The following is a 20601-nucleotide window of genomic DNA, read 5'->3' as shown; positions in this document are numbered from 1 at the left end:
AAACGGCTCGTGACTCAGGCCATGCTTGAATTAATATCTTCAACCACTTTCAAGTGTAACTCGACTCCACTTTCTTTCTGCTTTGCATTGCAGAAAATATTTGTCTTTTTCCCCCTCACTCATAAATTTCTTTCTTCCTTTCCTTGCAGGGACTGAAATGGCTACCAGATGTGGTTCCAATCTGTTCCTGTTGCCATAGAGACACAGGGACTGGAATAGGTTTTTTGAGTCCAGGGCTTTTGGCTGACTCATAGGCCTGAGTTTTAAAGCCTCGCTGTTTCTATAGACATGGCACATTGAGGGCGCCCCAGCTCCAAGTTATGTTTAGACTGGCAGCCGAAATGTCACTGAACCCCCTTCCCACACGCCTACCCCTGACTTTTTGACCAAGCTTTGCATTATCCACTGTAGTAGCTCCTTTTTGTGCATTTATGTTGCAGTGCTACACGTAACATTCAATGCCAAGTCAATAAATGAGTAAAAAATGACTTGTAGTTGATATGAAAAGGGACATTTCTATAATTGTAAACCTTTTCTATTCATGAGCAGCAGGCACAGAAATCCATCAAAAGTTGTACACATGCTTAATCAACACGGTTGATCCTGAGATTCTGTGCAGTGGTGACATGCAATGCTCATTTCCAATCTGTGACTTTCCCACAACATGTCAAGGATGAAAAGACAGAGAACATGTTTTGGTATGCTCAGCTGAGAATCTTTTCCATCTGTGAGTTGCGGACGGGCAGATGGAGGCAGTTGTGTTAACATTCTTCTCTATTCTAGCAGTAAATCTGACTTCAGGCTGTTGTCACATGAAAGATGGTATGACTTTTTAGGGGGTGGGGGTGCTTATTGTGAGAATGTACATTTCAGTATGGTGTTCGGCTTACAATCCATATAGGAAGTTAAAAATTGATAAACGGAAATCAAGGTTGTGGCCAGCAGCTCTGTGAAGCCCTACACAGGGGTTCTTTAAGCCTAATGCCAATATCAGCAAGCTAACATCTGCTAATTAGCATTAATTAGGCAGATATTTGGTTATGAACCAAAAAATTTAAGTACTGGATGAATTTTGTTTTTAATGTGAATGACTTTGCCAGATGAATGATCCAAATGGCTATTAAAACTCCACATGCATGCACCATATATGTCAAAACCAAATGTCACTGAGGTTCATTCAATGCACAAAAATAAAGTAATACAAATAGAATAAAATAAAAGTATTTAATCTTCAACGTGACTAAAGTAGGATAATGTCTGAAAATACTGATGCAACAGAATCGTCAAGGTTCATCCTCTTTGGACCATGAATTTAACTCCAGTAATTTGTTACAATTCATTCAAGTCCAAAGCAAAGTGGCAGCGTGACTGGCACTTTGCCACTTGTATGACAAATAAGGAAACCATCACCACAATGATTAAATTGTTTGCTCTTCTCTACAAAAGACAAGGAAAGATATGTCATCTTTTTAGCGTGCTCTGCAAAGGTCACATCAACATTATTGCTGTCAGTGTCAGTAAAAAGCTTTATCACACTGCTATCTCCTTGAAACATCCATAAAAAAGCATTGGAAACCAGGCTTATGTTTTATGGCTCTGAAAACGTAGCATAAAACTTCTGTATGCATAACACATATGTACAGCTGTAAGTAGAACATCATGTCAAAAGAGTAGAAACCTAAACAAAGCCACTTCATCTTCTGGTTCCAATTACCCATCACAAGACCCATCCATCCATCCTCATATACAACCATTCATCCTCCTTCATTGCCTTGTGGCCCAGTTTTGGCTATATCCCCCTTTCTCCCTTCCAAAAGACGACACATATGCAGCGCGTGATTAACTCCTTAACACAGAGTTTCCACTGTTTTTCCTTCATGAAAGAAGCTCTTGTCCCCCCCCCCCATCCTGAAGGAGCCAAACTGACAGTCCCCTGGTTCCCTCAGGGTCTTTGAAGAGCCGCTATGACCGAATGACTGTGAGGAACATCCCCAGGACTGTGTAGCCTAACAGCTGAGACTTCAAAGAAAGGATAAAATAAAAGTGGATCTGTTAAGGAGAATACAATACATGATGTATTACTAAATATATACTTCTTTGACTTGTTGTTTTTCTAGTGGACTGTACACTGGAATCAGACAATAGAAAAAGAAGCCAAAATGAGGTCATGATCCCATTAAAATGTCCAGAAGATTCAAAACGGTATACAGTGATGTCACAGGAAACTGATTCAATGAGGACTGTTTTTAAAGCTCTCTATAGCTACATGTATTGCTTTTTTATTCCAATGAAGTAAATGAGGAAAAACCAACCAAACAACCATACACAAATGAAAAACAAATCAAAACTGCTATGAAAGAACCACAAAAGACAAAATACACCTTACAGTCAGTAATGTTTTCTGCAGCTTTTTAGGCCCTTTTCTACAAAAATGTTCTGTAAGCCAAAAAAACAAAAAAGCACAGACCAGTCAGATAAAATTGGCCATTTCCTAATTACACAACATTATGGTCAAAAGTATATGGAATTGCTTCAGGAGTGGTATTATAGTACGACTGTACAACCCTTTCTGTATGAGTTAGTTTTTTGCAGGCAATAATAACAAATGGAAGGAACACAAAGGTTACAAGGTTCTTCTGCAGCTATCAATGCCATATAATTACACTCTGCGTCATGCAGTTAAGTTTCACATAAACATAACATCAACAGAGAACAATTACAAAGCCAATGTAAACTTGACCGGAGGAAAGCACTCATACTCCAAGTTTGCTTCAGAGCCCAAACTAAGCAACAAAAGAAAACAAAAAAGAGAATTCAACATAAAAGTAAATTCAATGACGTCAAGGAAAACATATAGGCACTGAAAAGGTCATATAAGCACAGCTTACAAAGATAATAAAATTTACACAATGTATACAATGTTGAAAAAACAAATCACCAGAGAAATATGTTGTACCTTGATAAAAACACAAAACAGCAATATTTGGTTCATGAAATTAGCTGAGGATGTGATGTGGACTTTTCAGACGGAAACACGCCATGGCACGTTGGTATAACTTTCTGCTTATTTTAATCCATTATCCATTATTTATAGCTCATATTGTGACAGTTATTTTCATGTGTGTATCTCGAAGAAAAATTGAAATATTCCAGTTTGACTATTTCACTCCACCATTTTTTTGTGTATGTATTTTAGGATCAGCAGTTGAAATAAAGATTGGCAATAGCATTAGGCAAAAATAGCTTTTTTCACTTAAACCGATCCACAGTTGAGGCAAATTATAAGACCCGAGTACCATCTAGTCTTACAGTCTACACCTTTTTATTTTAGCATGATTCTGATAGCTTAAGATAATCTGATCCTTTAAGGTAGAAAAGATCTTAGTCAAGATTTAGTTCCACAAAGTACCAGGTGGCATAACACAACTTAATTTGAAATGAAAATACCTTTGAAGCGATATCAACCTCACTTTTTGACTGAACTGAAAGTACACAGAGACACATGGCAGACTTCTTCTGTGGTCTGATCTGTAAAGAATGCCACTCGTGGTGAATATTTCAACAAAACTATATTTTACTTCTGATTAATAGGAGGATAGCATATAATGGTATGCTTTTTTTAAATAAAGCATACAAAACTAAAAATGATTCTCTATCACACAGAAAGTAAGTGAATTCAAAGTGAATAAAAAGTATGAAATAAAATGAGGTGTGCTTTGGGGTTTCATTTTTGGTTTAGTGGTATAGCTGATTGAATAAAACATACAGTAAGAGCACATTATGATGGCTTGGGTTAAGCAGAATGATGGAAAAGCCATGTATATGAAATAGCTGGACAAAGGGGAGCAAAAGGCTGAAAATCCCTAAATGCTTTATTTCTGTACAGAAAAGGATTAAAAGCAGTAATAACGTTCAAAGCGGAATTAATTCTGTCTCATAAGTATGGATAATTTCGTGAGATGATTCTAAATGTAGTATTTCACGTGTACCTGTGTGTCAAAATTTCAAATGTGAAGAATAACATCGCTAAAAGCTTGTAGAGTAAAATTTAATAATTTAAGATAAACTTTCTTTTGCTAGAGATGATGTTCTGCAGCAAATACAGCATAAATTAAAGTGTTTCTTTTAAGAATCAATATCAATAGACCCTTATCTAAAATACATAAAAGAGATGAGGATTATATCCTAAACTCATTCAGGTGCAGATCTGTATTCCTGTGTGTTGGTACATCTAATTGAGGGAAAAGAATAAATACAAAAGTAGCTTGGTATACTCTGAGGACCAGTTTCTTGGTTAGTTTTAGTACCTTTAGTACCTGTGCAGAGCATATAGAGAATAGCTATTTTTCTATTATCCAACCTCAACAGCAATTCATATTCAATTTGTAAATATATCTGCGGGCAAATATGAGGTGGTCAAACAGTAAAATAGGCCGGAGACATTATATCAATTTAATCCAATCATGCTAAGTCTGTGGCTTCAAGGTCACGTAGGAAAAATGTGTTTTTGCCTAATTCGGCAACCCCAGTCATCAAATTATGCAATTTAAATTTTGGATAACCTGAAGTCCTAACACCAAGTTTGGTGTCAGTGCATGATAGATTTGCTCGCACTGTAGGTGTGTCCAAGTTGAGTGGCCATGTTCTTGGAAGGATGTAACACCTTATATTTGGTTATGTTATGACTTCACTTCTTGTTTGAAAATTCTGATTGACTGCAATGAACAGGCACAGAAAAAAATCTCATAACTTTTGGTGTATAGTTATCTCTACGCACTTTGGTGAAGGTAGGAAAAAACTGAAAAAATATTAATAAAGCGCAGTTTTTCAAAAGGGGAACTCTTTTGGTTTTAATGAATCAAATGAAAACTCATTGCCCTTAAATAAAAAAAAAATGCATGTAATAACTCATTTATTACTCAGTAAGTTTTTTAGTATCAATTTTAAAGCTTTTTTAAAAAATACCACATGACAGATAATGATGACACCATGCTCTGAAGACAACTCAATCCCAAGAACTTCAACTATACCCTTTTAATAAAAAAATGGGGATGTACTTTAAAGGTTAAATGCCTGCAATTTGACCAGCTGGTGGTCCTAGAGTGTTTATTCACTGGGATGAAACTTTGAATAGGGACAATCCTCTGTCCCTTTGTACAGAGTTTAATTTTTCAAAACTTTTTATGATACAGTGTAAGGGTTGCCATACAAGCCAGTGGTAGAACTGAAAGAAAAAAAATCTTATGGATGTCTAAGCATATAAGCAAAATATAGTGGTGGACATGCTGCAGAGTAAAAGAAATGAATGAACTTTGGATTATGTTTTTGCACCACTGTTCTCACAGTTGTGTCCAGCTTAGGCACAGGTTGTGGTGTGAGGCTGATATATAGTTGTTACTTTAAAAGAAGGACTCTTGAAACGTAATACAATGATGTATATAGGTTATTATAATATACCTTACCAATATGACTCAACTGTTCCTCTTGATTTAAAGCACTTCTTATTCTTGACTGGTCCTGGATTCGCCCCAAACTCTAACAGTAAAATTACAATTCCTTGACCGAAAAACTATGTTGTGGTTAAACTTCCAACAAATTTTAGTCTTTTGCAAATCCATCATAAACTTTGTGCAATTTGTAGTTCAAAACACTTATTTCACAACCTGTGGTGGCATAATAGCTGTCTTTTGCTGTGGTGTTTTACTTTCAGATGTATCCAAAGTACCTTCCTTTCCTTTCTTCCTGGGTGGTTTTTTTATGGGAGTCTTCTTTGGTGTAGGATCCAAAGGGTCCCCTGTCCTGGAGCCGTTCAAGTCCTGCTTTTCCGGGCTCTTGGCTTCAGGGGTCCCAAGGTTGGTTTTTACAGGTGCCACCATTTTCTGTAGGCTACTTGAGGTGGGCAGCTGGGGTTTGGTGGAGCCTTGCTCAATCTGGCTCAATCCAGTGGAGCCGGTTCTCTTGGCTTTCTGTGGAGGTGTGGGCTTCTCCCGGTTTGCCCTTGGTGTGGACAGACCATTGGTCTTTGTCAGCCCTGTTCCCTCATTCCTGTTGATGCTTTGGGTTTTTTCCTTGAGCTGAGCGGCAAGCAGCGTAGCAGCCTCTGAGTTCATATGAGGATGGATGACCTTTGGGCTCTTGGGTGGCTCCTTAGGGGTCTGCTTTGAACTGTCAACACTTTTCTTTTCAGGTGAGGAGCTGTGAAAATTACTTATCTTCTTGAGGGCATTCTGAACAACACCATTGATGTGCTCCATGTGACTGGGACTGCTGTGCTCATCCCCAGACTTTTTACCTCGCAGAGGTTTGTGTTTTTTAGGGGAGCCACTGGCATTTGCCTCCTGCCCCTCCTGTATCTTCTGTCGGTCATGATGCTTTTCCTTTATTCTTTGCCACTCTTCACTCTTAGATGAGCCATCACTTGAACTTCTCTTTTTCTCCTTTGACACTGCAAGTGCCTTAATTCCCCCCTGCTGCTCAGGCTGGGGAGACCCTGTGGTATTCCCGTGTATCCATGACACCTTGGGTTTAGTGGATGGGTCTGGTGGCCGTGGTTTGGGCTTGCCAGGAGAAGGCGGTGGCTTTCCATTGCGTTTGGCCTCTAATATAGGAGTGCCATCTCTATCCTTGCCATTGTTCTCATCCTCCTTCGACTGCTTGGAGAGGCGGGCGACCAAGGCATACTGTGGCTCACTGCCTTCTGTTTTGGTTACACTTGTGTCTTTCAGGGAGGTGTATTCACCAGCATCATCTTCATCAGGGACAGCTTCTGGCTTCTCTGCTGCTGGGCTGGGGCTCCGCTTGTCATTCATGGATTCTGTGGATCATTGGCAGATCAAGAGATGTTACTCAAAAATGGTGTTTGTTTATTTCTATCCTGATTTTTTGCATTACATTACTTGATATGATCACTACACTTACTGCATGTTTGCTGTTGTTCAATTATACTGAAAATAACTGGGTCAATAACTGGGTCAATTCGGCGACGTGATGATCTTACTCAAAATCCATTTTTGTAAAGAGACCCACATCAAAGAGAAACAGACTAAAAGTGGCTAAAGCATCATTTGCAATTTCATAGTTCAAGATTGGAAACTGACGGAATGGGTGTTTTCCACCAAACTTTAAGGATTTAGTCACTGTTTGGATGTGTGCAATATGCTGACTTGACCATTCCATTTCCTGTTTATGCTCTTCTTGTTCTCAAAGGAGAATCTAAATTTAAATGGCATAAATGCCAACTATTATGTAGCTATTAGAGAAGTGAGTGAGTCACTGGATAGTCACATTGGGGAATATGATTATCTCTTGTTTTTTTTTTACATGATTACTCACCTTCATGCGGAACACAGTAAACTGGCCCCTCATCTCCGCTCTCAAAAGAAGAGAAGGACCCCTGGGATGACCAGGAGGAGGGGGAGTGCTGTTCAGCCACAGAGGGAGGCTCAATGAAGCTGCAGTTGAAGGTGTTCTCTGGGTCATGGTGGGCTACTGAGAACAAAAAACAAATGCAAAAGTCAAAAGGTCAGTCAGAGGTTTTTTTTACCGTGTTACAGGACAAACAGTCTGCTCTTCCTCAGTCTCACAGCAAAGTTGTAGAAAGCATCGGTTTAACTAACTCTGTAGAAAACTAGGTTTCACATGTGAGCTAACAAAGGCTCTGACACTATGAGTTTCTAAAAGCAAATGCTGATATTTTCATACAGCGGTTTAGCCATTCATAATTTATTAGCTAGAGCTGAATTCCCACAGCTGACGACATTCAGGTTTTCTTTACAATTTGCTTAGAAAATCTTAACCAACAAACAACACTCTTTATAATATACGATATACTAATAAAGAGCTGAATGGTAAGATAAAACGTTGCAATGTTATGTGGTTGCTTACTGTCTCTGCTGATCTTTTCTAGTATTTTGTGGGTTCAGCAAAATGAACCGCAAATGGGTTCTTCATTGTCATCTTCCACTGAGTCTTCTCCCTAATGATAAGTAGGTCAAGTCATGTTTCCCTCTCACAATCTCCCTTTTGCTCTCTCATTCTTCCGTCCTCAGACACTACAGCATTCTGCTAACCCTTCAGTCTCAGGACAGCTGCGCTTTCTGAAGGGTACTTAGGCTTAATCTTCCCATCTGGTGTGAACCGGACTAAACCGTACTGGGTGTTAACTTGCATGACCGGCCACATCAGATGCTCCTGTTTATATTCCCGATGACACACGGGTCCATGCGTTTGTTTAGACCTTAGATAAACCATCTATGGAAGGAATCCCCTAACTACCAGGACACTGGCCAAGAACAAATCATGGCTTCTTTAGATGTTTTTTTTTGATTATACCTAAAACGATTTGCTAGTTTAAGAGATCTACAGCTAGATTTTTGCAGACTGACTTGCAGGAATGTATCTCTCTATATTCTTGCTGCATTTGTATTAGCGTTTGATATGGATGCACTTTTAAAATGTTACAAAAGAAGAAAATCCAGCAGACTATCTGCTTAGAGGCTGTTTTTATATTCTCCCATTATAGCAAACAAGTCTGGTTTATCTGTCACCATAAACCAGTCTGAAGTTTATTCTCTTGCTTCCCATGTGAATCCATGTGGCTCAAACCATGTGACTTTGTGTTGAGCATTTTGTGCTTTCAACTTTTTCTCCAAAAACAACATGATTGAGTCATGTTTTCCCCTTTAGTTTGCTGGGTTTTTATCTAAATTTCTAGTTTCTAATTTAATTTTAGGTTGCCCCTTTCAATCTGATTTGAAAGTCTAGGTTTTACCTTAGAAATATGACTCACTTGGTTATTTTTACACTGATCTAAAATGGTTCCTTAAAAAGGTTTCCTTCTTTCATCAAAACAAGCAGTCTAACTCCCTGAACGAAATATTTGATTTTGGGGATCTATTGTGTTTTATGCACTGAGGGTTGAATGTCAAAACAGTTGCAACATGTCTGTCTCAACTACGTGTATATATAAAGAGGTCATAAGATAGTAAACATAAGTATTTTGAAACAGAGAGGACTTACATTTCCATTATCATTTTAAAATATCCCCATACCAATCTGCTATCTCTATATTTTATATTAATTTATCTATAGAAGTAAATCTGAAGCCAGAATGGAACATCTACCTTCAATGTAAGATCGAAAACTATTTACGCTTAAGTAAATATTTGAATTATACAGGAAAAAAAGATATTGTATATGTCTTTTCCACCACTTGTGCAGGGTCCTCATAGTGTAGCAACAGGCAGACAGGCATAGACTGAAGGACAGAGGAATGTAGAACGGCAAAGATTTCAATCATGTTAGTCAGCGATCTAACACATGGGCATTTTGCAAGTGATGTATGCAGCGATGAACAACTGCTGTCCTTAAAAATTACTTGGTCCAGACTGTGAGTCTAGCAAGGAAGATTGCCATGCTGACTAGACGCCACTGTGATCCCTCTCTGCATGAAGGCCAACACACAACAGGGTATTATTGACCCATCTCCACAACAGAACTCCACCACCACAGTTGCTCAGTAGGGTGGTGGAAGTCTAGAGGATACAACAAGAAAGCTGATAGATCAAACACCTGGTCCATCTCTAAAAATCTGTGCAGTGAATAATAATACACCAGTAATAATAGTACATAAAAATATATTTCATCCTAAAACAGCATGGACCCATGTTACAACGTTGCATGTAAATTCTAATATACAGAGCCAGCGTATAGCCTACAGCCATTTGGACACTTCTGTTTTTAAAAAAATGAATATATACAGCAGTATAACAGTAACTGGGTCATTCTAGTAAAACCCAAAGTGTGATTTTGAGAAAATATTCTGACTATTTGATTAGATAACTCCCAACTACACTGTGAGTATTGCAGCAAACACATTTGCAATACCAGCCAAACTTTGCCCGGATAAATAAAGAAGAAAAAAAGCAGTTGGTGCTGGTCTTAGCATCCGTCCATGAGGAAGCATTTGGACACAGAGGAGGCAAGGAATGCCAGACAGACACGAATGTGCAGGGTGTGGAGTAAATATGCTTAGAAAGGAATGCTAAAATGCAAGCAAACAGCATTAGTTTCACCAAGAGGGAAATAGGTGACAGTGTGTTTATATAGTTTTTTTTTTTTCAAGTCTAACTTTGCTAGGAGTAAATGCTGTCCTTTAATTCACCCCTGACTTCTAAAATTCTAGTTCCCATGCTGATTAATATTGCATTTTTCAATTTCAGGAAAAGAAAGACAAATTGTTTTTCAAAAAGTCTTATATTTAAAAAAACAGCAGGCATGTAGAGGCATAATGTAAAAGATTTTCATTTAGGGTATTGTGGTTCAGCTTCCACGTGTTTCCAGATGTTTATTTAGCTTCATTTTCATTGATTGTTTATTATTGTTTATAAACATACCATTTCAAAACATTGACCACATTAGATATTTCTCCACCATGTTCTGCTTTATCAGACCATCAAATCTGACTGATAGGACAGCAAGAACTCAAATGGCAAATATAGGCTGACTATAAACATTTTTAAATACTACAAACAAACTGAAAATGGAATTTAGTTTCATGGGAATTTTTAGGTGAGAGCCAACACCCCCCAGCCCCCATCTCCCCTACCCCTGTTTCATTTTCATTTGGTCTTACCACATCTGTTGCCACTGACCCTGATGTGGATAAATCACTATTCTGACACTAGCTGGGGTAAATTTGACCACTTCCTGTTTCCAGCCCTATGGCCCCCCTCTGGAATGTGTGTGTGTTTGTGTGTGTGTGTGTGTGCAGGACTGTGTGGCTTCAGTCAGAGCTGGAGTTTTTAATGTTGGCAAACCATGCTTCTGTGAGTAGCACAAATGCAAACAGGGTAGCAAAGATTTATGCAGGACAAACGAAGGAGAAGAGGAAGGGTGGTATGAGGGTCTGCCTTCAAGTCTGACTGCAACATTTTTCACATTTACTGTCTAAAACTGATGAAACTTTAGTTTTTCAAGGCCTAAAAATAGATTTTTCTTTACTTGCATTCTTAAGAAATCCTTTTATCTTCATGTAAAGCTGTTATTTACAGCACATGATTTGTACTTTCTCACAAATAAGCATTAATGTCCCATAGGATGACACAGGCAACACAGTCCATGTGTTGTATTTTCAAATGAGGCATAATGTGGACAGATTATAGCTTAAATAATCAGTTGGAAAAATGAGAAAGCACATGCTGCTCAGACTTGGAAAAGAAACCAGGTCATTATGATTTAACCCCTTATGCATTACACTGACTTCAAAAACACATTTTAAAGCATCTGTCTTTTTCAGAAAACACAACTCAAAGTAAGGTTAGGAAGATCTGTGTCACTGACCAGCCATATATGCTTTTAGTCTGCAAAATGTTACAAAATACAGAGAAATGATTGGATAGACAGATTAACTAATCATTTTAGAATCAGCAAATGTCAGAATAAGTCAGTGTCTTGAAAATATTGGAAATTCCATTTAACAGCGCAGCAAATATTGCTTCTGCTGTCTGATATGATGCACATATGAATGTGCATCCCATTACCTATTGCATAGGTAATGGGAAATGATTTGATAATAAACCTTAGTGTTTTAAAATTTAAACAACTATGGGAATCTCTGAATCCTAAGCAAAAATACCCATAATACGTTGACTACTCTGACGTCTGTAGAAAAGCAAAACAAAACCAAAAAACCCAAAAAAAACAAAGACTGGGGTCACAAACACATCTGTCACACACCACGAGACCTCCACATGGAGCAGCAGAGCTACAGCGTCCACCCAAACAGTGCAGCCTTTGATAGCTCGTCACTCACCACCACATGGGCCCCCAACAACCACTGGCTTTCTTTTTAATAACACAGCCTCCTCCTCAGCACAAGAAAAAAATTCTTGTGAAGAAGATGATGGAAAAGAGTAAAGAAAATAGGGAGAAAAAAGCCCAAGTTTAGGGTCGTAATAATATGAACACATGGCATTTGGCAGTGCCAAGAATAATAATGGGCTCTAAAACCAGTGCATTCTTTTCAAATGAAACCTCATACTCGCCTGGCAGCCACCATACACTTTTCAACCCTATTCATCTTCTAGGCAGCAGCCTAAGGTAGCACTAAAAGAAAATGCTTACACTTATTGACAGACATTAGCGTCGTTGTCTACATGACGTTAAAATTAAAAACATTTGAAAGCACTGATTGCCACTAACTCACAGCTTTTATACCATCTGATATCTACGGTATACTGCTTACACAGAATATCATTACATTCACTGGCTTTTACTGAAGCTAATAAAGATACACATTTTAACAGACTGTGCAAGAATCAAAGACAAAGATTACAGAGAATACAGAAGCTTCTGGTAGCACTGTGGCGGTATATGAGAAATAGTTTTCGGGCTCACCGACTACTTTGGGCAGTTTCTGTCTCCTCAGTGGAATACGGGGAAGTTTAGTGCTGATTCTGCTGAATCGTCCACACAAGATCCGTTTGGCTTTTTTGCTGTTGAAAAGGGATGACGCCATGGAAATCCAAATGAATCATTCAAACTAGGCATTTTAAACCTGGCCCTCTGCCTCTTTTGAGGGCTCAGGGACTGCTCATATTGCTATTCACAATGTAATGTCAATATATAAAAGCTCTTGAAATACAATTTATGTGCATTTATTAATTTAACAACCTGCGAGAAAAAGTACAAAGAAAATATTTTTCTCTGTTTTTATAACCAGGGCAGGCCTCCTAATAGAAACTCAAGCCCCTAACGTGGACCGCTGAGGTGAAGGCACCTATCTGTCACTCACTTGTGGTTGTCTTTGTGTCGACAGAGGCAGCAGCAGCACAGCAGTGAGAGGAGGACAATCAGTAAAAAGGAGACCAAGGTCCCAGCTGCAATCACACCCATCCGCTGGTTGGGCTCTGAAAGACAAAATGCAGGGAATGGTGGGTGTGCCACAATGTGTTGGTGAAGTCTGAATGCCAGTTTCAACAAATAGCTCTCAGTCATAGCTAAAACAAAAAAGCGTGGCATGTAGTACACTATTACGAATTAATATGAAATCGCATTGAAGATACCATAATATAGTGTTTAACTAGTGTATTTATTAATGTGGCAGATTTGACAATAACTGTAGATTATAGCGCTGCCCCCTTTAAGACCAACTGGGCTTTTATTGTTGATTTTCTGCAATTAGCTTCCTCCTCTCACCCCCTCTTTATTATAGACCCTTCATCATATATCAAAGATTTATTAGCATTCCTCCCACTTGAAGTTTGATACACCCCAAAGACAATCAGTGGTGTATTATACAGTTATGGACAACATTTAGTATTGGGAAAGAGAGACAAGCACCAGAAGAGAAGTAACACACAGGAGTAAAAAAGCAGTGAGCCTTAGGTTTTATGCTGTCACATACGTCTCTGGTTGTTGGGTGGTCTGTCCTTGACATGTTGTCACCCTCAATTTGGAATGGAGTTGAGGTAAAAGTAGCAAACGGTTAGGTTATCACTGACCAACCTGCCACCACCCATCATGTTCACTAGCCAAAATTCATCCAGTCTCTGTGTGTGATATTCTCCACGTCTGCCTCCAATAATCTCTTTCCAAACAGTATTTTTTTCTCTATTCTCTGTATCCATTCCAGTTTCTCATTTTTCTTTCCTTTCCTCCATCCCTTTCTTTTTTTCTTCCTTCCTTTCTCTCTTCTGTGGCTGGACAGGAACAGAGCCAACAAACACAACCATAAAAAGGACACCGGTCTAGGTCTGGAAACACAATCAAGGCCCTTTGGTGTCCCACTACACACACTGACCTAAATAGATGTATTTGTTGCTACTCAGCATATACAGCCAACTATTAGAAATTTAATATGCAGGCAGTATTGCTGGCATGTAATTTACAAATAAACAGTTCAGAGCATTTGAATTCTTTTGGTGTGTACAGTATAAAGTAAGAAATATCTGTTCAAGTTAGGAGAAAAAAAAGCCCCACTAGTTTCTGACATACTCACTAACCGCAACACATCAGTTTGCTCTTAAAAAACTACAAGTAAAAATAAAGATTTTCTTACGGAGATGGCAGGCACCAGAAACACGATCACAGTTCTTGTCATGGCAAGAGCATGTCTGGTTACAGTTGATTCCATACTGGCCAGTTGGACAGGTCATATTGCAGCTTGAGAGAACAGAGAAGAGACAGAAAACATCTGCTTAATGTTGAGTCTGAGAACCAGTATGTTACATGGTACAAAAGAAGAAAGAAGGGGATCGTTTCTGCTGTGTTTGAGAGAATTTTGCTTTTTTCGTTCCTAAATTTTATTTTATTAGTTTAAACACATGCATCAAAACACAAACTCAACCTTTTAAGTCCCCAGATATATAAATGTGCTACAAACATCATATCACCACATTCCACCCTTTGCCACTGCATACTGTACAGCTGTCAAGGGAATAAACAAGGCTGTTTTTATCTTTGAGGTGTCGTTTAACTTACTATGTGCCATAAAACCCTGGGTCACAGAGGCACTCTCCGGTGACAACATGACAGATGCCATTAAAACAATGACTGCAGTTGTTTTCACAGTTCTCGCCATATGTGCCATTGGGGCAGCGCACCTCACACCTATCACACACAGAAAGAATGTCTTGATTACACATAATGTAATTTTAAAGCTTAGAAGTATGAGTCATGGTCATTACCACAGTGCCAGAAATAGTCTTGTAATAGCTAGTAGTTAAGTATTTAAAAGGGAATACTAAATAACAAAACAGCATGCTCTTTTCTTTACACATTTGTGTATGTGTTTGTGTGTGTCTGTGTGTGTGTGTGTACGTGTGTGTGCATTTTTTTTTTTTACCTGTCCCCAATCCAGCCAGGGTTACAGTGCGAACACTTGCCATAGATGGGCTCACAGTGGTGACCATCTTTACATGTAGGACACACTTCCTGGCAGTTTTCACCAAAAAAGCCCTTGGCGCAGAGCTGATCACACCGAGTCCCATTCCATCCTCTCTCACATGTATTACAGCTTCCTCCTGTCACTTTACAGGGCTGCTGGCCTTTGCAGTGCCCACACCTGGTGGCAGCCAACGAAACACAGAGTTTTTTTTTGTCTCCTCTTATCTAAATGTAATGAGACAGCTCAGTGATCAAAATCTTCATGAAACCAGCTGTATTAGTTTGCTTTAGATTCCTGCTCTAATCATTTGAAGGCGATAAACACTGAACCGTAGCAGTACTTGAAGCAATTGTACTGCACGTTTATTGTGTTGTGATAATGATTGTGGGACAATGTGAATACCATTACCTCCTGAATACCAATTCCCCTTGAATCTTGCTTGGGCATTGTTCCATTAAATTAGATAGATATGTTTAGATTTAAGATTTTAGATATTTAATCCTCTAAAAACCACAAACCTGCAATATCACATGGACCAGACATGGAAACTCAACATTAGGCATCTGAAAAGCTCAGAATTTCCTGTTTAAATAATGGTACACTGCTTTCTGCCTACTTTAAAAAATATATAATCCCACCTGATCCTGCAGTTTTGACCATAAAATCCAGCAGGACATGGCTCCCTGCAGAACTTCCCACGGTACCCAGGCAGACAGGTACATGAACCATCAGCCTGGTTGCACTTGCCATAGACGCACTGGCAGTTTCGCTCACAGCGTGGACCCCAAAGCCTCTCCCTGCACTGGCAGCGTCCCGAGAACTGGTCGCATGGTGAATTGTTACAGTTACACTGGAGTGCACAGTTCCTCCCAGTCCAGCCAGGGTTGCACAAGCATCGTCCTGTCATTACATCACAGACTGAATTGATGCTGCAGTAGCAGTTGTTGTTGCACTGAGGACCCCAGAAGCCAGGATAGCATGTGCATTTTCCTGTTTCTTGGTCACACTTGCCCTTCTGGCAAAGACAAACATTCTCGCATTTAGGTCCCCAGCGATTGTGGTTGCAGGTGCACTCGCCGGTCAAATCATCACACTGGCCATTGGGGTAACAGTGACATTCTCCCTTGCAGTCTGGTCCCCAGTACTCTGCAGGGCACTCTGTTAAAAGACAGTGTTATCAGGAAAAGTTCTTACAGAGTGTAAGACTACAAATACTAGTAAAACTGGAAGGTTGTACTTAGGCGCAGTAGTGCTTTGAGCTACAAACAATGACATTGAAACTTTGTGTAAAAGCATGTTATGATAACTAATTTGAGAGAAATGTAAGAACTAGCTGATGCATAAAGAATGCCATTTATTATACATGTATTTGGTCATTTGGTCATCATCCAAACTATTGAAGGTACATGAATTCTGAACACCTGTTTTTTGGACTAGTCTTTGCCAACTTTTTAAGATATTTGTTGTCTCTTGTTAAGTCAATAAGCAATATTTTGGAAAACTGACTGCCAAAAGTACTATACTGGAACATTTATATTTAACATGCAGAGTGTAGTTGCTAAATACCAGGAATGAGACAAAATGAAAAATAAAGTGAGAAAAAAATATTCTTACTGGTGTTACAGCTAGCTCCAAAGTATCCATGACGACAACGGCATTCATTTGGCCTGACACACACCTCATTGTCCTTGCAGGTGAAGTTGCCTTCACAGAGGGCTGAGGTGAAAAGTATAGGCCATATTATTCTATTGGTGTGCACAATGAGCCATATGACATGCTGCTAAATGTTAGCTCTAAGTGTGGTACATACGTGTCAGACATTCAGTTCCTAGCTGCCCCCATCCACTGCAGCACACTGGTGTTGATGATCTGGGGAGAAAAAGGTACAGAATGAGAGGGGAAAGATGAAGCACTTGATTAAAATAAAGTAAAACAAATATATTTCAAGTGACAACATTCACACAAAGTTCCTGCTTTTTAGGCTTTGCGCTTCTTACTGATGCAGCTGTTGCCAAATTCTGCAAATGCAAGCATGGCACCATGCATTACACATATGCTTAGCACATTGTTGTATAATTACCTCAATATGGCTCATTCCAATTTCTACAAGACATATACACTCAAAAGCTACTAGCCCCTGAAGCTCTATAGGCTTTTCAGCCTCCCCCAGCCTGTGATACAGTGTGAATATTCAGAGACAAAATTTTGTAGACAAGTATTGGGCCTAACAGGAAAGAACGGCTGCATGTCCTCTTCCTCCCATGCTGGTGACCTCTGTGGGGCCCCTGCAACACGTCAGCTTGCCCTAAATTGTTTGAAGATGGCAGTTTGTGTTCAGTTGATGGGAAGGGAGTAGCACTATCCTATTATCCTGCCAAAACCGGCACGTGTTCAAGATCATTGGTCAAACCTCTGAATTACTTGACTTGTATGAAAGAAATTTTTCTAAAGAATCTTTTTTTTTCTTTTTCATACAGTTTTGTTTAGAATTTAGGTGTTTTTGTTTGTTTGTTTTGTGTTTCGTTTTTTTGTTTTTTTCAAGTGTGCCACACCAAATTTGGACTGGAAAATTTTGAACTGTAATCGACCCTTTATAATTGACCCTTTGTTAACCTTTAACATTAATCCAATCCATGCCAGAATGCAGAAGGAGAAATTACATTCACTGTTTAATGGAATTAATTTGGTCTTTACATGCTGAAGACCTGTGTCCCTTTCATTACCACAGAAAGAATGCACGAACTACTTTCACAGACGACCTCAATTGCTGCTCTTTCACTGATTTGAAAAGAAGGTTTCTGAATCAGTGTTGCAAACATCACAAAGCCAACAGCTTTTAGCATTCTCAAAACACTGTTAGGAACACTTGAAGCTAGAAAACAATGAGTATTGAGGGGACCGGCAAATGATTTTAGGATGTATTGCCATTCCAGCCAGATTCAACAGTTGATTTTCCACTATGAGGAGACATATTGGAAATGCTGACTAGTTGTGATAAATAATGAACTACTTCCCTCTATTCATATGATTCAGGGCCATAAAAATAGAACAATAAATGAATAGTGGGGGAAAAAAAGACAAGTGAATGGTGAGTTCAGTGTCATGAATGTTGAAAAGTGCAAAGAGGGGCAAAATATCAAACTTGTAGAGCAATGGAGGTCATGCACAGCACGCTGAAAACTTCATAGAGTATAACAATAGTCTATGCCAGAATTTCCTTTCTGGCAAATGCCAACATTTTTCCCAGTGAGGAAAAATGACAGCGCAACTTTAGCTTTTGAAGAGCAGCTGCTGATTACTTTCTTTCTGAGTGCACAGGAAAATACAGTGTGTGGCTTTTCAGATAAGCTATTTTCTCTCTTTTTTGGTCTGATAACATTTTCAGCATAAAAAAAGTATTCACTTTTTTTTGTCATTTTAAGCTCATCTATCCTAAAGTATTCAGCTACAAGTACATGGTTACTTATCACACATTGTTTAGAACATACTGGAAAATGATCCCTGGATTACATTTGCTGTTTCTGGCCTACCACAATTTACAAAATTCAAAACATCAGTTCCAGCATGGATACTGCAGTCAGCAATTATGGGCTTGGATGCTTTTCTTTTACACAAGTTACTGAAAGGCTCAGGAGATCACCGAGAAATGCCTTTAGGATCACTTTAGGATCACTTACTTTGATGACAGGATTTTAACCTAAATCCTGTCATTTTTGCGTTTCATTAACTCTCCCAAAATCTAGTTCTCAAAAGTGCATTATCAACCACACTAAGAAATAGTGCCACGAGTGCTGTAAGGGTCTGTAAGGGCGCCCTCTTCAGAGCAACAAAAACATTTCGGTTCCAGATGTAGCACACACATCTGTATAGCTATGCTTTTCTTCAATGGACTTCTCCTCTTGCTATCTTGCTATGGCTACACTGAACAGGGAGCGCGTTATATGTAAGGGAGAGAGGGGGGGAGTGGGTCGACGTGACATAATGCATAAAAAAAGTGTTTCTAAGATCTACTGACCTAAAATACATATCTGTTAAATAGTAAATACGGCGCATGTCTTTACAAAATATTCGGCGACTTTGGAGGGCCACTATTTACGCACAAGGCCACCAATGGAAACGTCAAATTTATGAAGTTACGCATTTTTCCATAAAACAAGAAATAAAACATACTTTGAATAGCTACTTATTTCCCAACTCTAGCGGAACTTTTTTGAAAGAAGTTCCCATCCCCCCCTGAAAATGGAGAATAAGAAGCAAAAAATGTCAGACGGAAATCTTATTGTACAAGCTGGTTTGCAGTAACAACAAATTGAATAGCTCCCATTTTCCCCCCTGCATGCTTACCCGGGTACTTTGCACACATTCCTGCCTTTGGAGTTGAGTTCTTGGCTGAAACCGGAGCAGAAGAAAAGACAAACCAACGCAAGAAAAGTAAAAGAGTTCTTTACTTCCATTGTACAAGCAGCAGCATCCTTCTAGACGCCGTATTTACTCCGCATTACCCTCATCCAAAAGTTACGACGGTTGGGTTTCAGTGTACTTTGCACACTCCAGTTTCTTTAATGCACATAAAACGAATGCGCATCCCTTTTAAATAGGCTAATAAATTCTTAAGGTGTTTTAAAAAGTCTCGCCACCACCTACGCCATCGAGAAACTTTCCAAAACTGACCAGCGACAGCAGCTCCAACCGCAAAGGAGAAAAAGTCATAAACCCAAAGTTGCAATCGCAGTAGTCTTAGTGAACGTTTTTTCTCCTGTTGTTACTTATTCCTTGAAAGAGGTCATAAGCCACATGCCGCCAGACTCAAAATGAATCAAATATTTTTTTCTCTTGCCAAAATGTGTCTTCGGAGCTTCTGGGAATGTGTAGACTGTTGATAATCTTTACAAAAAATAAAATTAAAATAAAGCAGAGTGTCACTATGTCGCTTTTCTTCCTCTCGAAGGAGACGCGCTTAATCCTTAACTTTGGTCCTCTCTTGCGCTCTCAGGAGTGGCAGAAGGGAAATTCCTGATTTGTTACTCTATCTTTGGCTCAGTGCGCCATGCGTGAGCCACCAAATTTACATAAGCCTGTGCGCAACAGGGTCTGATAGAAGAAAAGGGGTTAAAAAGAAATAAAGAAAAAAATATATTGTGCTCCGCTCTTAGATTTTAACAAACAGTAGAGGTAATTACCTACATTGATGACATTTAGTGGAAATATTATATTTATTATCAAAAGTTATGTACATAGATCATCTTGGAATTAGACTTATCAAAATTATAGATATGATTTATAGAAGAATACGCATTTTAACCAAACCGTATTTTTAAGTAGTTTTTTTTATTTTTATTAATGGATCCTGTGTGAGCCTTTGTGTGGTGGCTTCAGGGGGCAGCAGTGTATTACCCACAACTGAGACAATAGCTCCCCCATCTGTCAACACGAACGCAGTGATGCTGATAGACAGTACCCTGCATTAAATCCTCTGAAAGTGCGTCGCACGTAAGTTGAACATATCACTTTTGTATGAGTGATTTTGTATCCTTGACTTCATTTTAACAAACTGCAGCACTATACGCATTTCACATTCTTGCCTATATAGCAGTGTCTTCTGTAAATCTTATTTTGACTAAGTTGTGTCCTACACATTTACAACATATTGCTTCGTCTGAAAGTGGAAAACAACCACTGCTGAAATGATGGAAACGCCGAAATGAATACTAATT

At 39.0% G+C, this 20601-nt stretch overlaps 1 protein-coding gene across 1 annotated transcript; it reads right to left on the bottom strand.

Annotated features, from left to right (window-relative positions):
* Positions 1-2257: 2257 nt before the first annotated feature.
* On the bottom strand, positions 2258-19942 carry scarf2 (scavenger receptor class F, member 2). The gene is made up of 11 exons (XM_005473606.4): positions 19232-19942; positions 16698-16756; positions 16502-16603; positions 15526-16045; positions 14846-15064; positions 14482-14610; positions 14060-14163; positions 12794-12908; positions 12397-12494; positions 7333-7488; positions 2258-6814 (listed from the first exon to the last, which is right to left on the bottom strand). The coding sequence occupies exons 1-11, from the start codon at positions 19339-19341 to the stop codon at positions 5652-5654; spliced, it is 2775 nt and encodes a 924-aa protein (XP_005473663.1). The 5' UTR covers positions 19342-19942; the 3' UTR covers positions 2258-5651.
* Between the last annotated feature and the right edge of the window lie 659 nt (positions 19943-20601).

The sequence above is a fragment of the Oreochromis niloticus genome, linkage group LG12 (assembly GCF_001858045.2).
Source record: "Oreochromis niloticus isolate F11D_XX linkage group LG12, O_niloticus_UMD_NMBU, whole genome shotgun sequence".
NCBI lineage: Eukaryota > Metazoa > Chordata > Actinopteri > Cichliformes > Cichlidae > Oreochromis > Oreochromis niloticus.
Note: the sequence above shows the minus strand (reverse complement) of the source record. Positions and strands in the feature narration are given on the sequence as shown.

Bases quoted from the DNA above. Each gene is read 5' to 3' on its own strand.
- scarf2 (XM_005473606.4), bottom strand. From the start codon at position 19,341: ATGGAAGTAAAGAACTCTTTTACTTTTCTTGCGTTGGTTTGTCTTTTC. The intron at 15,065-15,525 runs GTGGGATTATAT...GGCTGCCACCAG, and splicing joins GGTCAAAACTGCAGGATCAG to GTGTGGGCACTGCAAAGGCC. The intron at 14,611-14,845 runs GTAAAAAAAAAA...TGTGTGTGATAG, and splicing joins CCTGGCTGGATTGGGGACAG to GTGTGAGGTGCGCTGCCCCA.